This window comes from Lissotriton helveticus, chromosome 1_1, assembly GCF_964261635.1.
Source record: "Lissotriton helveticus chromosome 1_1, aLisHel1.1, whole genome shotgun sequence".
Classification (NCBI taxonomy): domain Eukaryota; kingdom Metazoa; phylum Chordata; class Amphibia; order Caudata; family Salamandridae; genus Lissotriton; species Lissotriton helveticus.
The window spans coordinates 1241389956-1241408858 of NC_136057.1; the positions used below are offsets into that span (position 1 = coordinate 1241389956).

At 39.4% G+C, this 18903-nt stretch overlaps 1 protein-coding gene across 1 annotated transcript in view; it reads left to right on the forward strand.

Moving 5' to 3' along the window:
- The window catches only part of LOC144822379 (L-threonine dehydratase catabolic TdcB-like), a 189853-nt gene that overhangs the window by 45758 nt on the left and 125192 nt on the right, over window positions 1-18903 (forward strand). Inside the window, exon 5 of the mRNA XM_078679827.1 lies at window positions 3516-3661. Coding sequence (XP_078535953.1) covers window positions 3516-3661 — 146 coding nt within the window. The remainder of the gene's footprint in view (window positions 1-3515; window positions 3662-18903) is intronic.

An 18903-nucleotide genomic window follows, 5' to 3' on the forward strand; every position in this document is an offset into this window, starting at 1 on the left:
AGAGTATTGAAAATTCCATAGACCTATTGGAGTGGACACAATGTTGACTGGGCTTCCCAACAGCATGCCTCCAAAAGCGGTGCAACATACTGTGAAGCCAGCATACACCTTTAGAAAACCCAGCCCCGGCAGAGCAGGGGGGATCAAATACAAATCGAGTCTTGATACATATGTAGACCATAAGAAAAGGAGGGGTCTGACGATTGTGAGGGAGTCGCGTCCTCTTCCTTATTATAACAATTCCCACAAGGTGTTTCAGGCAATCACCTGCACTATCATACGAGACAGCAAACATCCCTGGACACCATACTCTGCACTTTTAGGACCCAGAGACAAAAGGGCATTTGGTGATGTACACCTTTTAGCTCATCTATATTAGTTGACCATGTATAGTTCTCAGACCCCTCCCAGAGATGCTGTCCCAGGGGCTACTTACACATCACATTATACACGGTTAAAGTCACATTATAGCTGTTTTCGTGTGCTAGAAGGCGCTATGATGTAACCCTGAGGGGCGACAAATCACGTGTACACTTGGTACAGTCCTTGCTGCATGGGGAGGTTGGATCAGAGCGCCAGTGCTAGGTGCAGGGAAGGGGAGGGGAGGCTTGTGCCACTCGTCGGGGCTGCTTAGATCATGTGGCAGATTCTGGGGTAAGGGGCCACCGCCCTGGAAGCCCTCCTCCAGAATGACCCTCACAGGAGGTGGGGCGGCTCAGCGTCCATTTTCGAGCCATTAGGAGCAGATACTCCCACCCCAATCACAGCAGAGCCAACAGGAGGAAGAAAAAAAAATACAAGAGGAAAGAAAATCAGTTCCGAACTGGGAGAGTAGCCAAAATGGACGGCGCAGGTTCTGGCTGTGCCTCAGTCTGAGTCTGGCTGGGTAAGGTGAAGTTGGTGACCTGAACTTGGAGCCCTGGGTGTCATCGCCCAGCAGCTTGGCTTCCTCGATGTCCAAAAAGGTGAGAGTCTGAGAGCTGGGTCTATAGGCCTCAACACTCATGCTGCAGCTGGGCCTGTATTTGGGGTCCGGAAGGAGGGTGGAGAGTGAGCCTGGCCTGCTCCCTGCAGAGGTCAGAGCCTTTGAAACAAGGCTGTCACCAACTGTCGCGCTTCATTATCTGCCCGTAGCCTTAAGGAAATGCCCTATTAAAACAATGTATTCAGCTGCATTTCCGGCACTGTAACGTAGGAACCGCAATTAAACCAACGGCAATCATCCATAGCAATCTACAATTGAGATGTTAGTTTACAATTCAATAAGGTCCTTAAAAGTTGAATCCTTAAAGGTGCTATGGCAACATGTCAGAGCAAAAACCCCCAAGTCCCAAAGGTTATGCATTACGACCAAGACAAGGAAGGAGTGATCCAACTTGGGAGCCTTACTAAGAACATGCAAATGGTTGCTGCACCCGTCAGCCGCACAACATTCTTTTCCATATAATGGAACGCCTTAGCAATGGTAACCACACAACTCTTAATGCCCAAGCACAGATATTAATTACAAAGGCATAATCATCCAGCTGTCCTCTTGACAACATACAATGAATGCCTTATTGTGCGATCCACAAGAATAACAGCACAAACACTATCGCCCAAGCCCAAAGAATGTAAACATAGGAACAATGATCCAGCCATTCTCCATAGAGCACCCGCCCCAGCCCACCTCAAACCTCGCACACTCTGTCTCCAAAAACACACATGGTACCTCCTCTAAAACATATAAAACTAGTCGCGCCGTGCCCGTGAAGCGGGTGCTAATCTGATAAACCAAATGACAAGTGGGCTCAAAAAATATAAAATGTATCTAACCCCATTTGGAGGGACAAATACAACCAATGCACCACTGAAAAGCAAGGTTTTCAGAACGGCACACAAGCGAACAAATAAAACACAATAGGCATGCTCAGAGTCCACAGTGTAGATACATCATGTCTTGAAGAGACAGCACATGTGCTGCCTAGGCGAGACCTAAAAAAGATGCTAACCGAAGCAAATTAGGAGTTAATGCAGAAATAATAAATGAAGGCCTGCAAGCTTCAAATGCAAATTTGGGCACCAGATGTAGTTCCATCAAGATCCACAATGAATAAGATTGAAAACCAAGCATGACATAACGGTTTTGAATGAGCACCAATCACCTGGGTCTAGGTTTGTTCAAAAATGGCGCTCACCCATACATAGTACTGCTTGGGCTCGGTGACTCAGACATATTCTTTGATAACCGGATCAGTGCAGTGGTCACTGGAAAAAGTGTCAAACTCGCCTTGCTCAGTAAAATAACTCCTTTCCCACAATAGGGTCAGAGCAGAGAAGACTAGCAGCCAGATTCATCAAGTCAAAATCGGCTCGCAAAGGGCCAGATTCTGAGAATCTGGCCCTTTGCGAGTGCAATTTTTGCATTTGGGATTCATCATCCCAAATGCAAAAATCGCAAATTGCGAAATCGCTAAATTGCGAGGAATTGCATTTAAGGAATCTCTAGTTGAGATTCCTTAAATGCAATTCATGAACCATTTTAAAATTGCGAAATCGCAATTTTTGGCCGCTATTTACCGCGAAGTCTGACTTCATGGTAAATAGCGAAAACTTAGAAAAATGCACTTTAGTGCATTTTTCTAAGTTGTATGTTACACACACACATGTCCTTTGGACATGTGTGTGCGCAACATCAGTCTACATGTTCATTTCAGGGGTGCTACAGGGTGTCCTTTGGACACCCCTGGCACCCTTGAAATCGCATCCTCATTTGCGATTAGCAATTTGCTAATCGCAAATAAGGAAGCTGTAGAAATCGCAATTATTTTTGAGATTTCTACATGAATCCCGTTTTGCGAGTCTTTAATAGCGATTCCTTAATAATCGCTATTAAGGACTCGCAAAACGGGACATTGATGAATCTGGCCGAAGATCCTTAGTCTTAGTAATTGCATCAGTGTATACCTGATCCTGATATGCAAAGTAGGTGACCTTTACAATTACAACTATATAAATAAATAGAAGGTTACTCTATTTAATTAGTTTCTGTCGCTAATATATTCAGGGTTCTCACCAAGGGTGGGCGGAATGAGGCCAGTTCTTAATTTGTTCCACTGTCTGTTCTCAACACCGGCAATTGCTTCTGAACACTGGTATATTTTTTTTAAAAGCACATTGAGTAATTTAAAATGCAGATTATATTAAAATAATGATACCTCGTCCCGACCATTTTTACAATTTTGGTGACATGGAATAATTTAAATTGTCACGGTTAAAAAGTAACTGAGGCACTGGGACTTGGCAGCGCTGCAGTGGTATCTCGTGAAATACCTTCTGCCCTTACACTTATTATTATTTCTTTTTTCTTTTACAAATTAAGCACTGAACATGGTCAATTAAAATCTTACCTATGTTCCATATTTGACATTTGTTTGGTTGGTTTTGTTCAAACCTCCCAAAGTATTTGTCTACAAACTGAATCCTCCATTGTGAAATCACTAACATCAAGTAGTAAATTGTTTGTTTTCCTTCAGCGTAGCGTTTGAAGTATTGGAGGAGGTTCCAAACCCAGATGTAATTGTTGTTTGCTGCGGTGGCGGTGGATTGCTTTCTGGTATAGCATCTGTTGTTAAACTTTCATCCCCTTCAACAAAGGTGTATGGTGTTGAGCCAGAAGGAGGTAAGTTGCTTCCTGATACAATTTGAATGCATTTCTGAGGCAATAATACTGATGGTTTACAATGAACGCTAAGCCCACCCGACCTGTTTGTTGCAACAACAACAACTACAAATGTGCATGTCTTAGACTTTTTCAAATTTCACAGCTTTTTTCCATCACATCTATAAATGTGCATCAAAAACAGTAGAGCAGGTAAAAAAGGAGGATGGGTGAGAAATGATTTGTAGCGCCATCAACATACAACTGTAAATTCCCGATTGCTGGGCTTTATAAGTAGGTCCCTAGTTGTTGTCTTCTATAAAGTGATTGTAGAATGGAATCTGTAAGGCACGGAGCAGTGTTTTTTTAAAGTTAGTTATTTCCTATCGTGTTATTAATAGCTTTGCTCTGTAGTAACAATGTGTGGTTATCTGTTTTTTGTATACTTGTTCCAAATAGCGTGTTATTGGGCCGCATGTACTTGCAACAGCGCGGATATATATATATATATATATAGAGCAGACACCTTTGCAGAGTGGTGTTTGCTTACAGCGTGAATGGCAGCAACAAAGCGGGGCATAAGACTCTCAGGACAGGTTGCCTTCAATTCAAGGACACTCGAGCTTTGGGATAGCACCCACTGAGGTTTGATGGGCTCGGACTCTATCTCCCAGAATGCCTGTTTGGCCATGCCCACCTGGGCGGGAGTATGCTTTAAGAGTTTGAAGATGCCTTAACTCCGACTTCCCTTCCGAAGAAGCCACTGATGAGGGACTCACTCCTGAAACGCGTCTGGCTTGCAAGATGGCTGTATTGTTTTTTACCTACCTGAAGGATTTTGTCTGCATGCTGCTAATAAATGAAACTGGAGCTGAATGGGATCTGCTAGTTTTGGATATATATATATATTCACTGAAAAAACCATAGGTTATACACCATATATAGTTAGGAATTAGCATTTAAAAAACCTTATTTTACTCACACAAAACCAATGAAATTCCATATATAGTTAGTTGTACTAACTATATATCGCGCACCCGCAATCCACTGCTGATCATGTCACATATTACATCATTCATGACATGGTCAGTGACATCACTGATGACATCACTGATGACATCTCAAATGACATCACTGATGACATCACTGATGACATCTCAAATGACATCACTGATGACATCACTGATGACAACATCCAGTGACTGTATTTTTCTGTAAAGTTAAAATATGTCTTACATATTTAAGAATGAGTGGATGTATAAGTGTCTGGATGAAGGATTTAGTAGGTGCATGACTGACTGTATGAGTGAGTGGTTAAATGTGTCTCACTGAGTGCATGGGTTAGTGACTAAACTGTCTTAATTTGTGCATCATTATGTCTGTTGTTCTGTAAACTGCTGCATGTGTTGATCAGTAGCTATATGAGTAACTATATGGGTTATTGATTGGTTGCCCAAGCATTTGTATGGGAGACTGAGTGTGTGTGTGGGTGGCTGGGAGGTGTATGACTCTGTGCATAGATGAATGGGTTCAAACGTGCATGTGGAAACAGCTGTATGGGCGGTTGACTGTGTGCATGACTGTATTGGTGAGTGAATAGATATCTCAGTGCTACATGTCAAAGTAAGTACATATGTAAAATACAGTACATGTGAGAGTTGACATATATAAATAACTGTGCATAAGAGCCAGTGAATGTGTGAGTGGCTGTATGGATCATTGTGCACTTGTATCCAGGATTGTATAAGTGAGTAAATATGTTTAGTATATGTTTGAATAAGTAAGGTGTGTATAACTGTATAGTTGTGAAAATGGAGGTGTGATTGATTCTTTGCATGACTGACTAGGTGTGTAAGTAACTACATGGATGAGTGACAGTCTGTGAGTGTCTGTTTACACTGAGTGTATCTAAGGTTATATTAGAGTCTGAAGAGGTTCATCGTATTATCACATGAATGATGTCATCAGTGATGTGATCAGTAATGTCAAATGAGATGTTATCAGTGATGTCATCAGTGATGTCATTTGAGATGTCATCAGTGATGTCATCAGTGATGTCATTTGAGATGTCATCAGTGATGTCATCAGTGATGTCACTGACCATGTCATGAATGATGTAATATGTGACATGATCAGCAGTGGATTGCGGGTGCGCGATATATTGTTAGTACAACTAACTATATATGGAATTTCATTGGTTTTGTGTGAGTAAAATAAGGTTTTTTAAATGCTAATTCCTAACTATATATGGTGTATAACCTATGGTTTTTTCAGTGAATTTTCAAGGTTTTGTAAATGCTAATTCCTAACTATATATGGTCTATAACCTATGGTTTTTTCAGTGAATTTCATTTGTTTTTTAAAAGCTAATATCTATAGCTGTAAAATGTATTCTTCTTTAAATCCAAAAATATATTTTATATGTTTATTAATAATTTTTTTAAAATATTTTTTTTGTTTCGCTCCCGGTCCGCGAACCGGGAAGCTTTCCGTTAGCTCAAATTGATGCCGCGACCCGGTCCGCGAACCGGTAAGAAATCAACATAGTGACGGTATCGCGTTGCCGCGTAATGCGTCTTATGACGTACTGCGTTAGCGCACCCGGAAGTGCCCCGGGGCGCGGACCGAGGCGCGAAACGCAGCTCCCCGGAAGCGATCCGCGGCGCGTCGCGAAAGCGCGACGTATCGCGTTGCCGCGTAATGCGTCTTGTGACGTACCGCGTTAGCGCACCCGGAAGTGTCCCGGGGCGCGGACCGAGGCGCGAAGCGCAGCGACCCGGAAGCTAACCGGGGCGCGTTCCGCAGCGCGTAACATGAGCGTGAGAGGTCATGTGACTTGTTAATAAAACTTTTTATTGGTTCATTTCACTTTTGGTTTCATAATGATGTAAGGCTAGGTCAGGTGACCTAAAAATAACACTTTTCATTGGTTGAGAAGTATTGTTTTTCCCAAATGATGAAAACCCCTCCTTCTTTCCTCACTCTGACTTTCATCATTGTGAGAGGAAGACCTTTATTACTATATCAGAAATGGCTTCAGTAGTTGCTTCAGCTGGTGCACCCCCACCACCACCTCCACCTCCTCATGGGAAGAGAGGACCACCTCCCCAGGTCATGACCAACACTGAGGAGGAAGAGGAAGAAATGGATGAAGAGGAGGGAGAAGAACCACAGTTCTTAGAAGAGGTGCCCCGGGTTTCCCATAAGAAAGCCAGTTTCATCTGGCAGTTTTATTCAATCCCTCCTGGCCAAAAAAAAGTCAATGCGAGGTATGTCACCTGCCTCATCTGTAAAGAAAAATTATCCAGAGGGACGGATAAGAAATATAGTTATGGGAACCATACTATGCACAGGCACATGACCAGGAAGCATCCACTCAATTATAGCCGGGCGGAAATACGGGATTTGCAGGAAAATCCAAGATCAACTCCTGTGGCCAGATCAAGAATATCCATTTCATTGACACCAGCAGAGGCACGGGAAACTGTGCCAAACATACAAGAACATTTTGGTCACATGATTCACACTTGTATGCACTGTCGTGCGTTGTTAGCATGTGGCAATATGAGCATAAATGCCATCAACCTGGCTTATGAACATCATAATTGCCCTAACCGCCCCCAGTAATTTTTTTTTTGCTCCTGTTGAGCCCTTTTCAATGCCTGTTTTTTGTTGTTTCCCCCCCCAAAAAAACCCCAAAAAAATATAAAATCGTTCAAAAAATACAAAAAAAAAAAAGAAAAATTCAAAAAAAAAAATATATATATAAAACAACAAAAATATTAAAAAAAAGTTCTTTTCAGAACTACCTTCCCTTTCAAAAAAAATTGCTAGAATGTTTAGCACTCTGGCAAGCTCTATTTCTTTTGGTTCGCTTCCCGGTTAGCTTCCCGGTACGCGGACCGGGAGCTAACCAAAATTATTTTTTTTTTTTTAAAAAAGAGTAAGTATAAGGAAAGTAAACAGAGAGTGATGTTAAAAGAAAGACAGCTATAGGGAGTAAAGAAGAGATACTGTTTAATAGATCTATTTACCGAAGAAAAGACGGAAGAGGGTATAATTGTGAAAAACAAAATAGATAACGAAGTGAAAGAAAAAAAAAGAGAGTATAATATTAACAAAGAAGAGTTTCTTGGAGAATGTGAGTAAATGTTCAAAATAAGATTAAAACATGAGGAATAACAGAGAGAAAAAATAGAAAACAGAAAACAAAAAATAACAGAAAAAGATTAATTGAAACAGCAAAGAAATGTAAGTAACATAGAGCCATATCATCAACATAGGCAATAAAAGTTTTGCAGCTTTTATTGGCAGAAATGTGTCGCTAAAGCTGCTTTTGCGGCAGAAAACTGCCGCTAAAACCACTTTTGCACCAGTTTTCTGCCAATAAAAAGAGCAATAATTTTATTGCCTGTGTTCATAATATGCCCCTTAGTGTGCTTCAACTACACAGAGAAAGCATTATGAACAAATAGTGATACAGTGATCAGTCAAAGACACTAAGAGTAATAGAGACGGAGTGAGTGAACAAGAGTGAGGAACTATGAGAAGAGAGGGACTGACAAAAAGAGTGGAAGGAGTTGAGTAAGTAGGTAATAGAGAAAGGAATGAGGGAAGTAGCAAAGGCAGGAAACTGAGGGTTAAAGAAATGAAGCAGTGGAACTAATAGTAGTTAAATGTGATAGAAATGTAACGAAAAGAGTACAAAACATTTACCTTATAATTGTCGTTAAATTACTCACTTTTTGTTTTTATACTTTCAATCTGTGAAAGAGAGAACAAACATTTGAAAAATATTAAAACATGTATTTAAAAATTACAAAAGACAAGGGAAAAGATTGAAGGACAAACAGTTTTTCAACAACTTTGACACTTACAGAAGCTTCTGCTTCTCCAGGCCCCTTACACAGTCCTAAAGATATACATTTTAAACTAACAGTATCTTGATGCAGATGAAGTGAGGCCTATCTTAAAACATGGTGCATCTTTTGCATTGCTGTTGTCTCAGAAAAGTGTCGCAAGACACTAAAATTTTAAATAATTGCTTCAGGATGCCAATACGATGTCTCCTATCCAGAGGTTTGTTTGAGGTGAGGCCTACTCAGGGTTGCAGATGAAATTTCGAGTTGTTGAAGAGAATAGAGGACATAATATATGTGAAGGTCTACCAATGAAGTGAGTCATGTCCACTGCACTCTTGAACAAAGTCCAAACCTCCTATGTTTCCCTGGACAGACCTAAACTTGATCTGCACAATGTGATTCGTAATGATAGGAAACACAGGTGATGTAAATGAAATACGTGCAATTTATTTTGCTCATTTCACAATCACATCACTTGTGTTTCCTTTGCTTAGGTATCTCATTGTGCAGATGTAGTCTAGCATATGAAAGAATACGCAGAAGTGCAGCACTGCATGCAACAACTTTGACACTTACAGAAGCCTCACCTTCTCCATGCCTCCTACACAGTTCTACATATACATCATAAATGCAAACAGTACAGAATTAATTATACATGTTAAATGGTTTATTTTTGCTGTTCTCAGAATGTATCAAAATTCACTAAAAACAGTGACTTGAAGGTATTCATCATATAACAGCGGGGGAAAAAAACACAATCAAAATGATTGTGTTTAAAAAACCCATACAACATAACAAATCAGAATTCAGAACTCCTTAAAGTTAACTTACTTTCCATGACGTCAAAGGATGTCCTATGAACAGCTTACACTCTTTTGTGCTGTTATTACTTTCAGCCCGCCACTTTCTGAAAGAAAATCTCCATCGTTTTTAAAAACATGTTACATGCAATAAATGACTTCTTGCTCTCTACCACAAGTTTCCACAAGGCCAAATCTTGTCAGAGCCATTTATAACTCTTGGATTTCTTGTAAGCCAATCCCGTCATTTGGCATTTCTGCAACTTTCAGAATTAAAATGTTGAAGATCATTTTCACAATCCTGGAATAGTAATATCTTCCCCTTCTTGCTCAGTCATGTTCTACATTTCCTATGACACTGATACTGCTTACTATGAAGCAGACTTACACTAACTCTATGACTAGTACAATTATTTAATTCTCTACATCACTTTCAATCACAAAGCAATGTAAAACAGTAGACAGCATTGCAGACTTACATTCCCTCTACTCTATGTTTTGATTGGCTGCTTCAATTAGCTTATAAAAAGAAAGTTTTTCTGAACTCATTCAAAGTGCACTTATTTCTCCATGACGTCCAGTCTTATGGTTAGAAGTTATGTCTCTGAACTACACTTATCCTCAAGGCCAAATTGTGTAGGAGCCATTAGAACTTCTTGAAATTCCACAGAGCACATCCCGAGATTATTTCCCTAAAATTTTGGTTTTAAAAACACCAGGTAAGAGTTTTTAAGGTCATACGGCAATTTTTTTTGAAAATTAAAACAGAATCGTTGCAGAATGACCAGCCATTTCTAGACTTTAAATAAGCTGTGTAATGTCCTGATGTTATTGAAGGGCCGTCATGATATATAATTGCTGCAGTTACAAAAGTCCTTCCTGATATTGACAACTGCGAAGCTACAAAATTTTTAATTAAAGTTGTCAATTTTGTTCCATCAGGCCTACATCGTTGGAACATTAAAATGACATACTGGCCATATGTTCGTATAAATAATGTGGACATCATTTCAGATTTACATTGGCTACACTCCATGTTGTGATCAGCTGCTTTTACTAGCTTATTAAAGGAGACTGATTTACTGTCTGGCAAAGTTAAATATATAAATCTTTCTGAATCTACACTAGTAGTACTTGATACCATACAGTTCTCGCAGTCATGCTGCCATTGATAAGAAAGCCCAAACAGCTGATCTACATCTACACCTTCAGCATGCAATACATCAAGCATATACATTAAAAACTCCTGACAATCTTGCTGAATATTTTGAGAGAATTGTGTTTGGCCTGAACATCTGTCTAACAGATTTCGAATTTCAGACACACTTTCTATGTTTGTTCTATCAGTGCTACATTTCTCTAACACAGAATTTAACAAACTGCAAAATCTTTGATCAGAATTGACCACAATCTCTTCTTTTACATTTTCTAGAGAAAACAAAACATTAACCACTACATTAGCATAGCAGTTGACACCAGAACTGTTTTCAAATTGAAAACCAACAACATCTTCAACAGAATCCTTTTTGTTTCTGCTTGTAATTTTAGGTTCATCGACTTTTCGTCTTTTTGCTACAACCTCCCCAGTATTGGTCACATTTCTTCGTTTCCGGCCTACCACACGTTTCTCAAACAAAGGATACTGAGGCAAATGAGGCGCATACTCTCTTCTTAACCTATTGTATTCCTTAACACAATCTAGATCCGCACAAATGTTTGTGACATCACACTCAATCAAGTACAATCCCGATAAAGTTCTAACTCGTGACAATGCCACATATGCCATACCCTCCTTGAACACAGAACTGCCAATATTCACCAATGCACAGTCTACACTTAAACCTTGCGATTTATGGATTGTCACCGCATATGCCAAGCAAACAGGAAACTGCTTACGGCGAACATATAAGTCTTTTACAAGCAAAAATCTAGCAGAGCAACGACCAATTAGCTGTACTTCCTCAATGCCATCAAATTTAATTTTTAAAAATTCAATTCCATCTCTATTTCTGTATTTTACAAAATCAACAACATTACCCATTGATCCATTTACCAGACCTCTTTCAACATGTAAATTCCTTCTTAAAATTATACGGCAGTTCAAGCACACATTCAGAGTCTTTTCAAAACCTGCAGTTTTAGATATACTCTTCTCTAATGAATCCAATTTTGTTTTCAGATTCTCAGACAAAATAATTGTTGATCCCATATGCTCTACTCTGTCAATAGCTTCCAGTTTCACAATCTCTTGCTTTTCTAAATGCAACATTTTGTTGTTGAATTTGGCACATTCTGCAAGAGTTGGCATCAAACATATTCCAGATTTCTTATCAGTAATTTTCTGAAAAATATTCTCAGGCACAACATCTTGTTCTGGATATAAATTTGACAGTAATCGTGCATGTAAAGCTTCTTTCCCATGCTCGGTCACTTTTCCAATTCTAACATCTTGTAGAATAGTCTTGTAAACTTCATCCTTCGCCTGACGCATATTTTCATGCAGTTCAGCATAATTGAAGTTTAACCATATATTGACGTTGCCAATGCTGCCTAGGCACTTCCTGGTATCTTCATGCGTGAGCATTTTGAACACAGGTTGCCCTTTCACTGGTGTCAGCTGCAAAAGATCTCCGAAAACAATGATGTGTTTGCCACCAAATAACACATCATACTCTGTTTTGAGAACTTCTTGCATTCTCAAATGCACAAAGGGCAAGCATGACATTGGAAACCATGCTTACTTCGTCAATGATAAGAAGTTTCATTTTCCTCAAGATTCTTGAAACTTCAAAACAAGCATCTCCAGATAGCTTGTGATATTGTAATTTGTTGTCATGCTCCACTGGCAGCATCAGTAAACGATGTAAAGTAATCCCTTTAATGTTATGTGCTGCCAGTCCAGTTGGAGCGGTGACAACACAAGAAAGCGATGACTCTGTCCTTTCCTGCAAATAGCATGAAATTGCTTTAATGAGGAAACTTTTTCCAGTTCCCGCTTCTCCACTCACGTACAGTCGGACAGGCTTCAACGACGTACATGAGCACTCTTTCTTGTCATGACTTAATCCATGATCAATTTGCATGGTAACTTCGTCATATATTTTCCTCTGCTCAACGTTGAGTTGTCTTTCCAACTCTTCTAAGTTAACCGCATCCTCCTGAGCATGTGCCATGGCTCTTTCCACTTCATTCATGGCAGTGGCAGCTTCATTTTCGATAACAGGTCCTCCTAGTGGATCCTGACTCAATGAAGCAGAACTCTGACTGTCCTGAGAACTGTCTCTGGCAATCTCGGCTGCAATCGTTGCTTCCTGCTCAATTTCCGCATTCAACATTTCTACATATTTGGGAAAAGCAGGACATTCTATGGTCTCCTTGGCGGCATTGAAAGAGTCTTCGTAACAGAGGAAATCTCCAAGCAGTTCCTCTTCTGCACGCCAAGGCTTGAAAAGTTGCAAAAGTGCTAAATAGAAAAACTCCTTTTTTTCAGGAGATTCGCCACTCAATTTTCAATGGTTTACCAAGTGGCATTTTCTTTGCTTGACCAGACATCCCTCACTTCCTATTACAGCATACACTCCTTTCTCAGTATCTTCTTTGATGTTCCTCTTGAATATGTAATTTTGAAGAACCTCATACAGACAAACATTGTCGAGGTGACTGCTTCTATTTGGATAATATGTATCCAACATGTTGGTCTTCAAAATGTCGGTACTGTTTGGCTCCTTTTCCGCCAAATACTCAATTTCCCGCACAGGTTTCAGAACTCGATTACGCGTTGCAGCAAGACCAAGACTCGCCCAAACGATACTCCTGGACTTGGCATAGAGACTTGCTGAAGACAACCGGTCAGAGCATTCGTAAGCTCCAATTTCTCGATGCGACAACATCTTCAGACTGAAACTGTACAACTTCTTGCTGAGGCTCTTTTCATGGGAAATGTCCTCCCACATATCCTTCAATTCTGTCTTCTCTTTTTTGGTGATGTAAGACGTCACATACCGAGCCACAGCCATACAGTTATCAGCCACAAACTGTATATCCATGTTAGCATTCCACATGGACAAAATCACCGGGTTGTAGTCGTTGATGTACTTGGACTCTTCGTTCCTCTTCAAATTGTATGTGTTTTTAGGTGATTTCTTCATGACATTATGTCGCAGCGAAGACATCAAACTGTTTACTCTTCCTTTAGAAATCACCGGTCGTGGAAAGCCGAAACGACATTTGGTGTAGAACTTGTCCTTGTTTCGGAATTTACGACGGCAGTACTTTCCACATCGATGGCTTTGGAAACGCAGAACTTTTTCTCTTAGGCTTTTCTTCTCCTTTGCGTTTGGAACAGCACACGTAGAATACTGTTGGATGAAACTCATCACTGAGTCTTCTGGATCCGTTCCAAATTTAGGTGCATCCTTGATCCACAGCAACATATGTATATGAGGAGCACCTCTTGCTTGGTACTCCTTTCTCCAGAAGAAATCCAACACCTCTCCAAGAGGTGGATTCTTCTTATTCATGATGAAAGACATCATAGCTTCAAATCTATGATTGAAGTACCTACATACATTGACTGGATCCAAAGAGCACAGTTCTCCGGGTGTCTTGAATTCGATGTTATCTACGTTAGCATTTGCCTCTCGTAGAAATTCAAGTAAGTCTTCCCAGCCGTACTCGGCACAGCTCAGAGTGAGGAACCATGTGGGAGTACCTAAGTTCCTCAGCATACATTTTAAATCACCATGACGACGGTACCAGTACTCATTAGTACCACGCTGACACGCCATGAGATTAATCAGGTGAGAATCCAAAATACTGTCTTGGACATTGACTTTATCCATAAAGTCACTTGCCGAGATGTTTTGCATGTGTATACCACTTTTCAAGATGTGGTTCACTGCATATGACAGTCCAGACAGATCGCTTTCAAACAGTAGATGAAACAAATAGGGAATGCATTGTCGAAACCTAGCATCTCCTGCATACAATCGCAAAGTCCGGTATTCAGAAGCAGGAATTTGATGAGGTCGCTCATCATATCTTCCTCCCTGACCTGTTGGAAAAAGCTGTGGGAAACACCGAGCTTCCAAACTTTCCTCCCAAACACTAATGGGACTCCCTTTGGCTTGTTTCATTTGAAACAACTCAATAGCATTCCCCATGACTTCCTTGGAATGCAAAGGATGAACACTATAATGTTCATATATTTCTTCACTAGTAGAGGGTTCTACTTTCTCAATTTGACCAGCACACAAATCGCTATCCTCTTCCTCACTTACTTCCTCTTCTGCAACATATACATTCTTATAGTATTTATTTATTTTTTTCAAATACAATGTTGCCTTTTTAACTTTCCTAACATCTACTAAATCTTGCCATATTTTCTTATTCTTTGTCGGAACCCCATTAACTAAGATAACCAGAGGTTCCTCTTCCACTTTTTCTACTCCAATTGTGTTAATGTTTTTCTTCAAATCTAGAGGCAAATAAACAACTCTTCCCTTTAATCCTCTCTGTAAATCTGATGGAGGCAATTTCCCTGTCTTTGGCTCCATTCTTACAATAGCCTGAAAGGGATGGATACTTTGAATCAAAATAGATTCACAAGTATTTAAATCCTTCAATTCAGAAGGAATCTCAACCAATTCCAGATTATTATGAACTGCTCTAGCAGGCATCTGGTTTTGATTTAATTTGCAACAACAATAAGTACACACACGTTGATCCAATCCCAAATCAAAACAATTTTCTACCATCAAGTATGTTGCGAAATCTTTCCATTCACTATTATTTTCCCTTTCACTTTTTGCATATAAATCCACTAACTTAGTCTGATTCTTATAATAAGTGCGTCGACAACACACACAAGTGAAATTTGGCCTCTCACTTGATTTGACCTGAAATGTGACAATTTCCCTCTGGAAATTATCTGTACTGGAAACCTGTACACTATCTTCCACATTACCCGCTTCTTCTTGGTCAATTTCAACATTCTCCTCTTTACTTCCAAAGTAACAAAACTCAATTTCTTCACATATATTCTTCACATCTATTTCAGAACCATGCAAAAGAGCAGCACATAATTGTTTAAGCATAATTGCTGGACTCTTAGCATAATACAACATTCTAACTAATTTCCTCACTTTATTATGATGCACTGCTAGCATCCTGAAATGATGAAAAACACTCTGGCATACTCTCCTGGAAAGACAAGCCAGTGAATGACCATGCAAACCTGTCACTTCTCTCACTCTGCAAGGATCTAATTCTTGCAACAACCTTATTTTCTGCTTCAAACTTTTCTTATTAAATGACCGTACAAAATCACAAAGCAAATTGATGGAATCCTGTCGCACACTACAAATACTACTACACTTCCAGGTGTACGCAGGACCCTTAGCACGTCTTCCTAAAACCTCATTACCTAACACCTCTTCTGTCTCTGTTGTCACAAGTTTTTCTTTTTCAACTGGACAACCATCTTTCACTTCATAAGCACGACCACTGGTGTCAACTGCATGCACCAAATCATTATCCTGGAAATAACTCTCCTCATTAAAAAATGCCTCACAGCTTGAACTATGCATCCATTCTCCAGAAAAAACTTCACAAAAATTACTACGATTAACTATTCTCTTCCATCTACTATTTCTTTTGAAATCATAAATTGCCTTGTTTAGCTTCCTAATTCTATTGATTATCAAAATAAATAACTTACCTTTAATTTCAAATGCCTGATCAATAACTTTCTCAACTTTTTTTTTCTCTTATAAAAAACAACTTTCTGTTGACCTTTCTTAATATTTTTTAACAAATTGCCAATAATCCTGTTGCGGAACATTCGTTTACGAATGTCCCTAAACTGTTGTTTCCTTCTACTATCATGCACAGAGTTATCTCTTGCTCTAGCAGTAACATTTTTGATTGGCCTTTCCTTTCCATTTGAATTTCTTCTCTTTTTATGGACTGAAACATTTTCTGTAGTAATATTTTTTTTACTACACATTTCTTATGAATGTTTTTGTACTCTTACCCGGTGCTTTCTTCGTGACTTGACAAATCTTTTTGTTAGAGGACTGCTGCTTCTTTTGATTCACCTGCTGTCTTTGACGTTTTGCAGCCTTTCTCTCTCTTTCTTTCGTTGGCATGGTGAAATGTTGAAATGATCTGCAGTTGAATCTGTGGTAAAATCTATTAAAAAATGTTATTAACCACTATTACCAAACAGTAAATCAATAACAGTGATCAAAAACTTAACACACTACTTGACATTTTAAATAGAAGATTTTTTAGTCCTTGGCAAATTTACAATACAGAAATAGCAGAAAAGAAATGGAATTTATATTCATGTTACCTGTGCTATTTTATATGTGAATCTGATCTAATTTTATGAGCATATTTTAATATTTTATTGAAGACACTACACATAACCTGTTTTTGAAGGTGTCTTTATTTTTAAATTAAACGGTTTACACTTTTACTTTTTATTTATTATAAATTTTAAAAATAAATGTTTATAGTTCCATAGGCTCAAGCAGGTCATTTTCCCACCCTATGTCATATAATTCGGACAAATCTGCATCCTCATCACGCTCTTCTTCATCCTCAGGATTTAAATCATCCAAGGGATCAACATCCACTGATGTTTCAATTACAAGTTCAATGATGAGGTCAAAATCAACTGATTGCAGATTGTCGCTCATGTTGATGTTGTCTTTATCTTTAAAGAAAGATAACAACAATGAGATGTTGCAGAGTAAGAGACAAATCTCAGAGATTATAATAGTAAAATTGTTTAACAAGAGTAACATTTTGCAGCTATTATTTAGCCATGTCCAGCGATGCTGAGCAGGTGAAGCCTATGTCTAATTTTTCAGTGAACAGGACTCATCTCTTCTTAACCTTGGATAAGCCTCACCAACTCTGTGTCCCCTGCACATACTTAAATGTAAAGGGGCAGATTTATGTTAAATGGCACATCCCCAGGCATGCACCAGTTAACGTGCACCGCTGCTCTGCCACCCATGGTGTGCCGTATTTACAATCAGATAGGAGAAAGCTGCGTCAAAACCCTGCGCCTGCTTTAAGCAGGCATAGGTCTTGACGCAACATTGTGGAGATGGGGCACCCCTGAGCCTTACTTGAGCTGCATCGCACTTGCGATACAACTCCAGCAATGCGCCACCTTTACAACACAGATACATCACGCATCTGTGCCATTTTTGCCCCATGCTGCCCCGCATTGTAAATGCAGCACACCATGGGTGGCGGAACAGCGGCGCAGGATGACTAGCACATCCCTGGTGATGCGCCAGTCATCATAAATCTATCCCTAAGCTTCTTATCTTGTTACAGATGAACCACCATATGTACCATCAAACTATTTTGCATTTCCTAAATAGCGAATTTTAAGGAATAAATAGCAATTCTTTACCATTCCTAATTTGCAATGAGCAAATTCCTAATTGCAAGTTACCCATTCATTTCCATGGGCTAGGAGGCTCATAGGAATGAAGGTTAAATTTGCGATTAGCAATTAGCTCATCACAAATTAGGAATTTTTCCAAGGGTGCAGGGGTGTCTCAAGAACACCCTGCTGCACCCCTGAAAAAGAAATTTGGGGGCATATGGCACACATACATGCCCTAAGGGCATGTATTGGCGTCATATGGCACCTTTTGTTTTTTGGAAAAAAAGCTTTTTGAAAAGAATTCACAAATTACCACCAACTAGAAGTTGGTGGTAGTTTCCAAATCCTTAATGTCATTTTTTACATATTTTTTGTTTGATACATTGCATTTAAGTAATCGCAAAATTTGCAAATCCTTCAGTGCAATCGCTAAATAAGGAATAGCAAATTTTGCTATTCCTTATTTTGCATCAAACTTGTTTGATACATACCATTTGTCTAATTAGCATTCGCAAAGGCCGAAATTCGCAGAATTTTGATCTTTGCGAATGCTAATTAGCTTGATACATATGGCCCCAAGTGAGGCCTGTCTTGCAACATGGTGCATCTTTTGCATCACTGCTGCATCGGTTTCATGTGGTACGTTTTTTTTACACCATGACATATCTGCCTAAATGCATCAATTTGTAATTTTGTCGCCTCATAGCAAATCTTTTGCACCGCCGCTGCATCATAAAAGTGACGCACAGTGGCGCAAAAGAGGCATACACCTATCATAAATCTGTCCCTAGCATTTTAAATGATTAATCCAGGATGACGATAAGGTGTGGCCTATCCAAAGGTTTGTTTAAGGTGAGGCCTACTCAGGATTGCAGATTAAAGTTACGCTTGATGAAGAATACAGAGGAGATAATACATGTAAAGGCCTACCAATGAAGTGAGTGATGTGCACTTTATTTCACCAGTCATCATAAATGTATCCCTAATCTTCTTATCTTGTTACAGATGAACCACCATATGTACCATCAAACTATTTTGCATTTCCTAAATAGCGAATTTTAAGGAATAAATAGCAATTCTTTACCATTCCTAATTTGCAATGAGCAAATTGCTAATTGCAAATTACCCATTCATTTCCATGGGCTAGGAGGCTCATAGGAATGAAGGTGCAATTTGCGATTAGCAATTAGC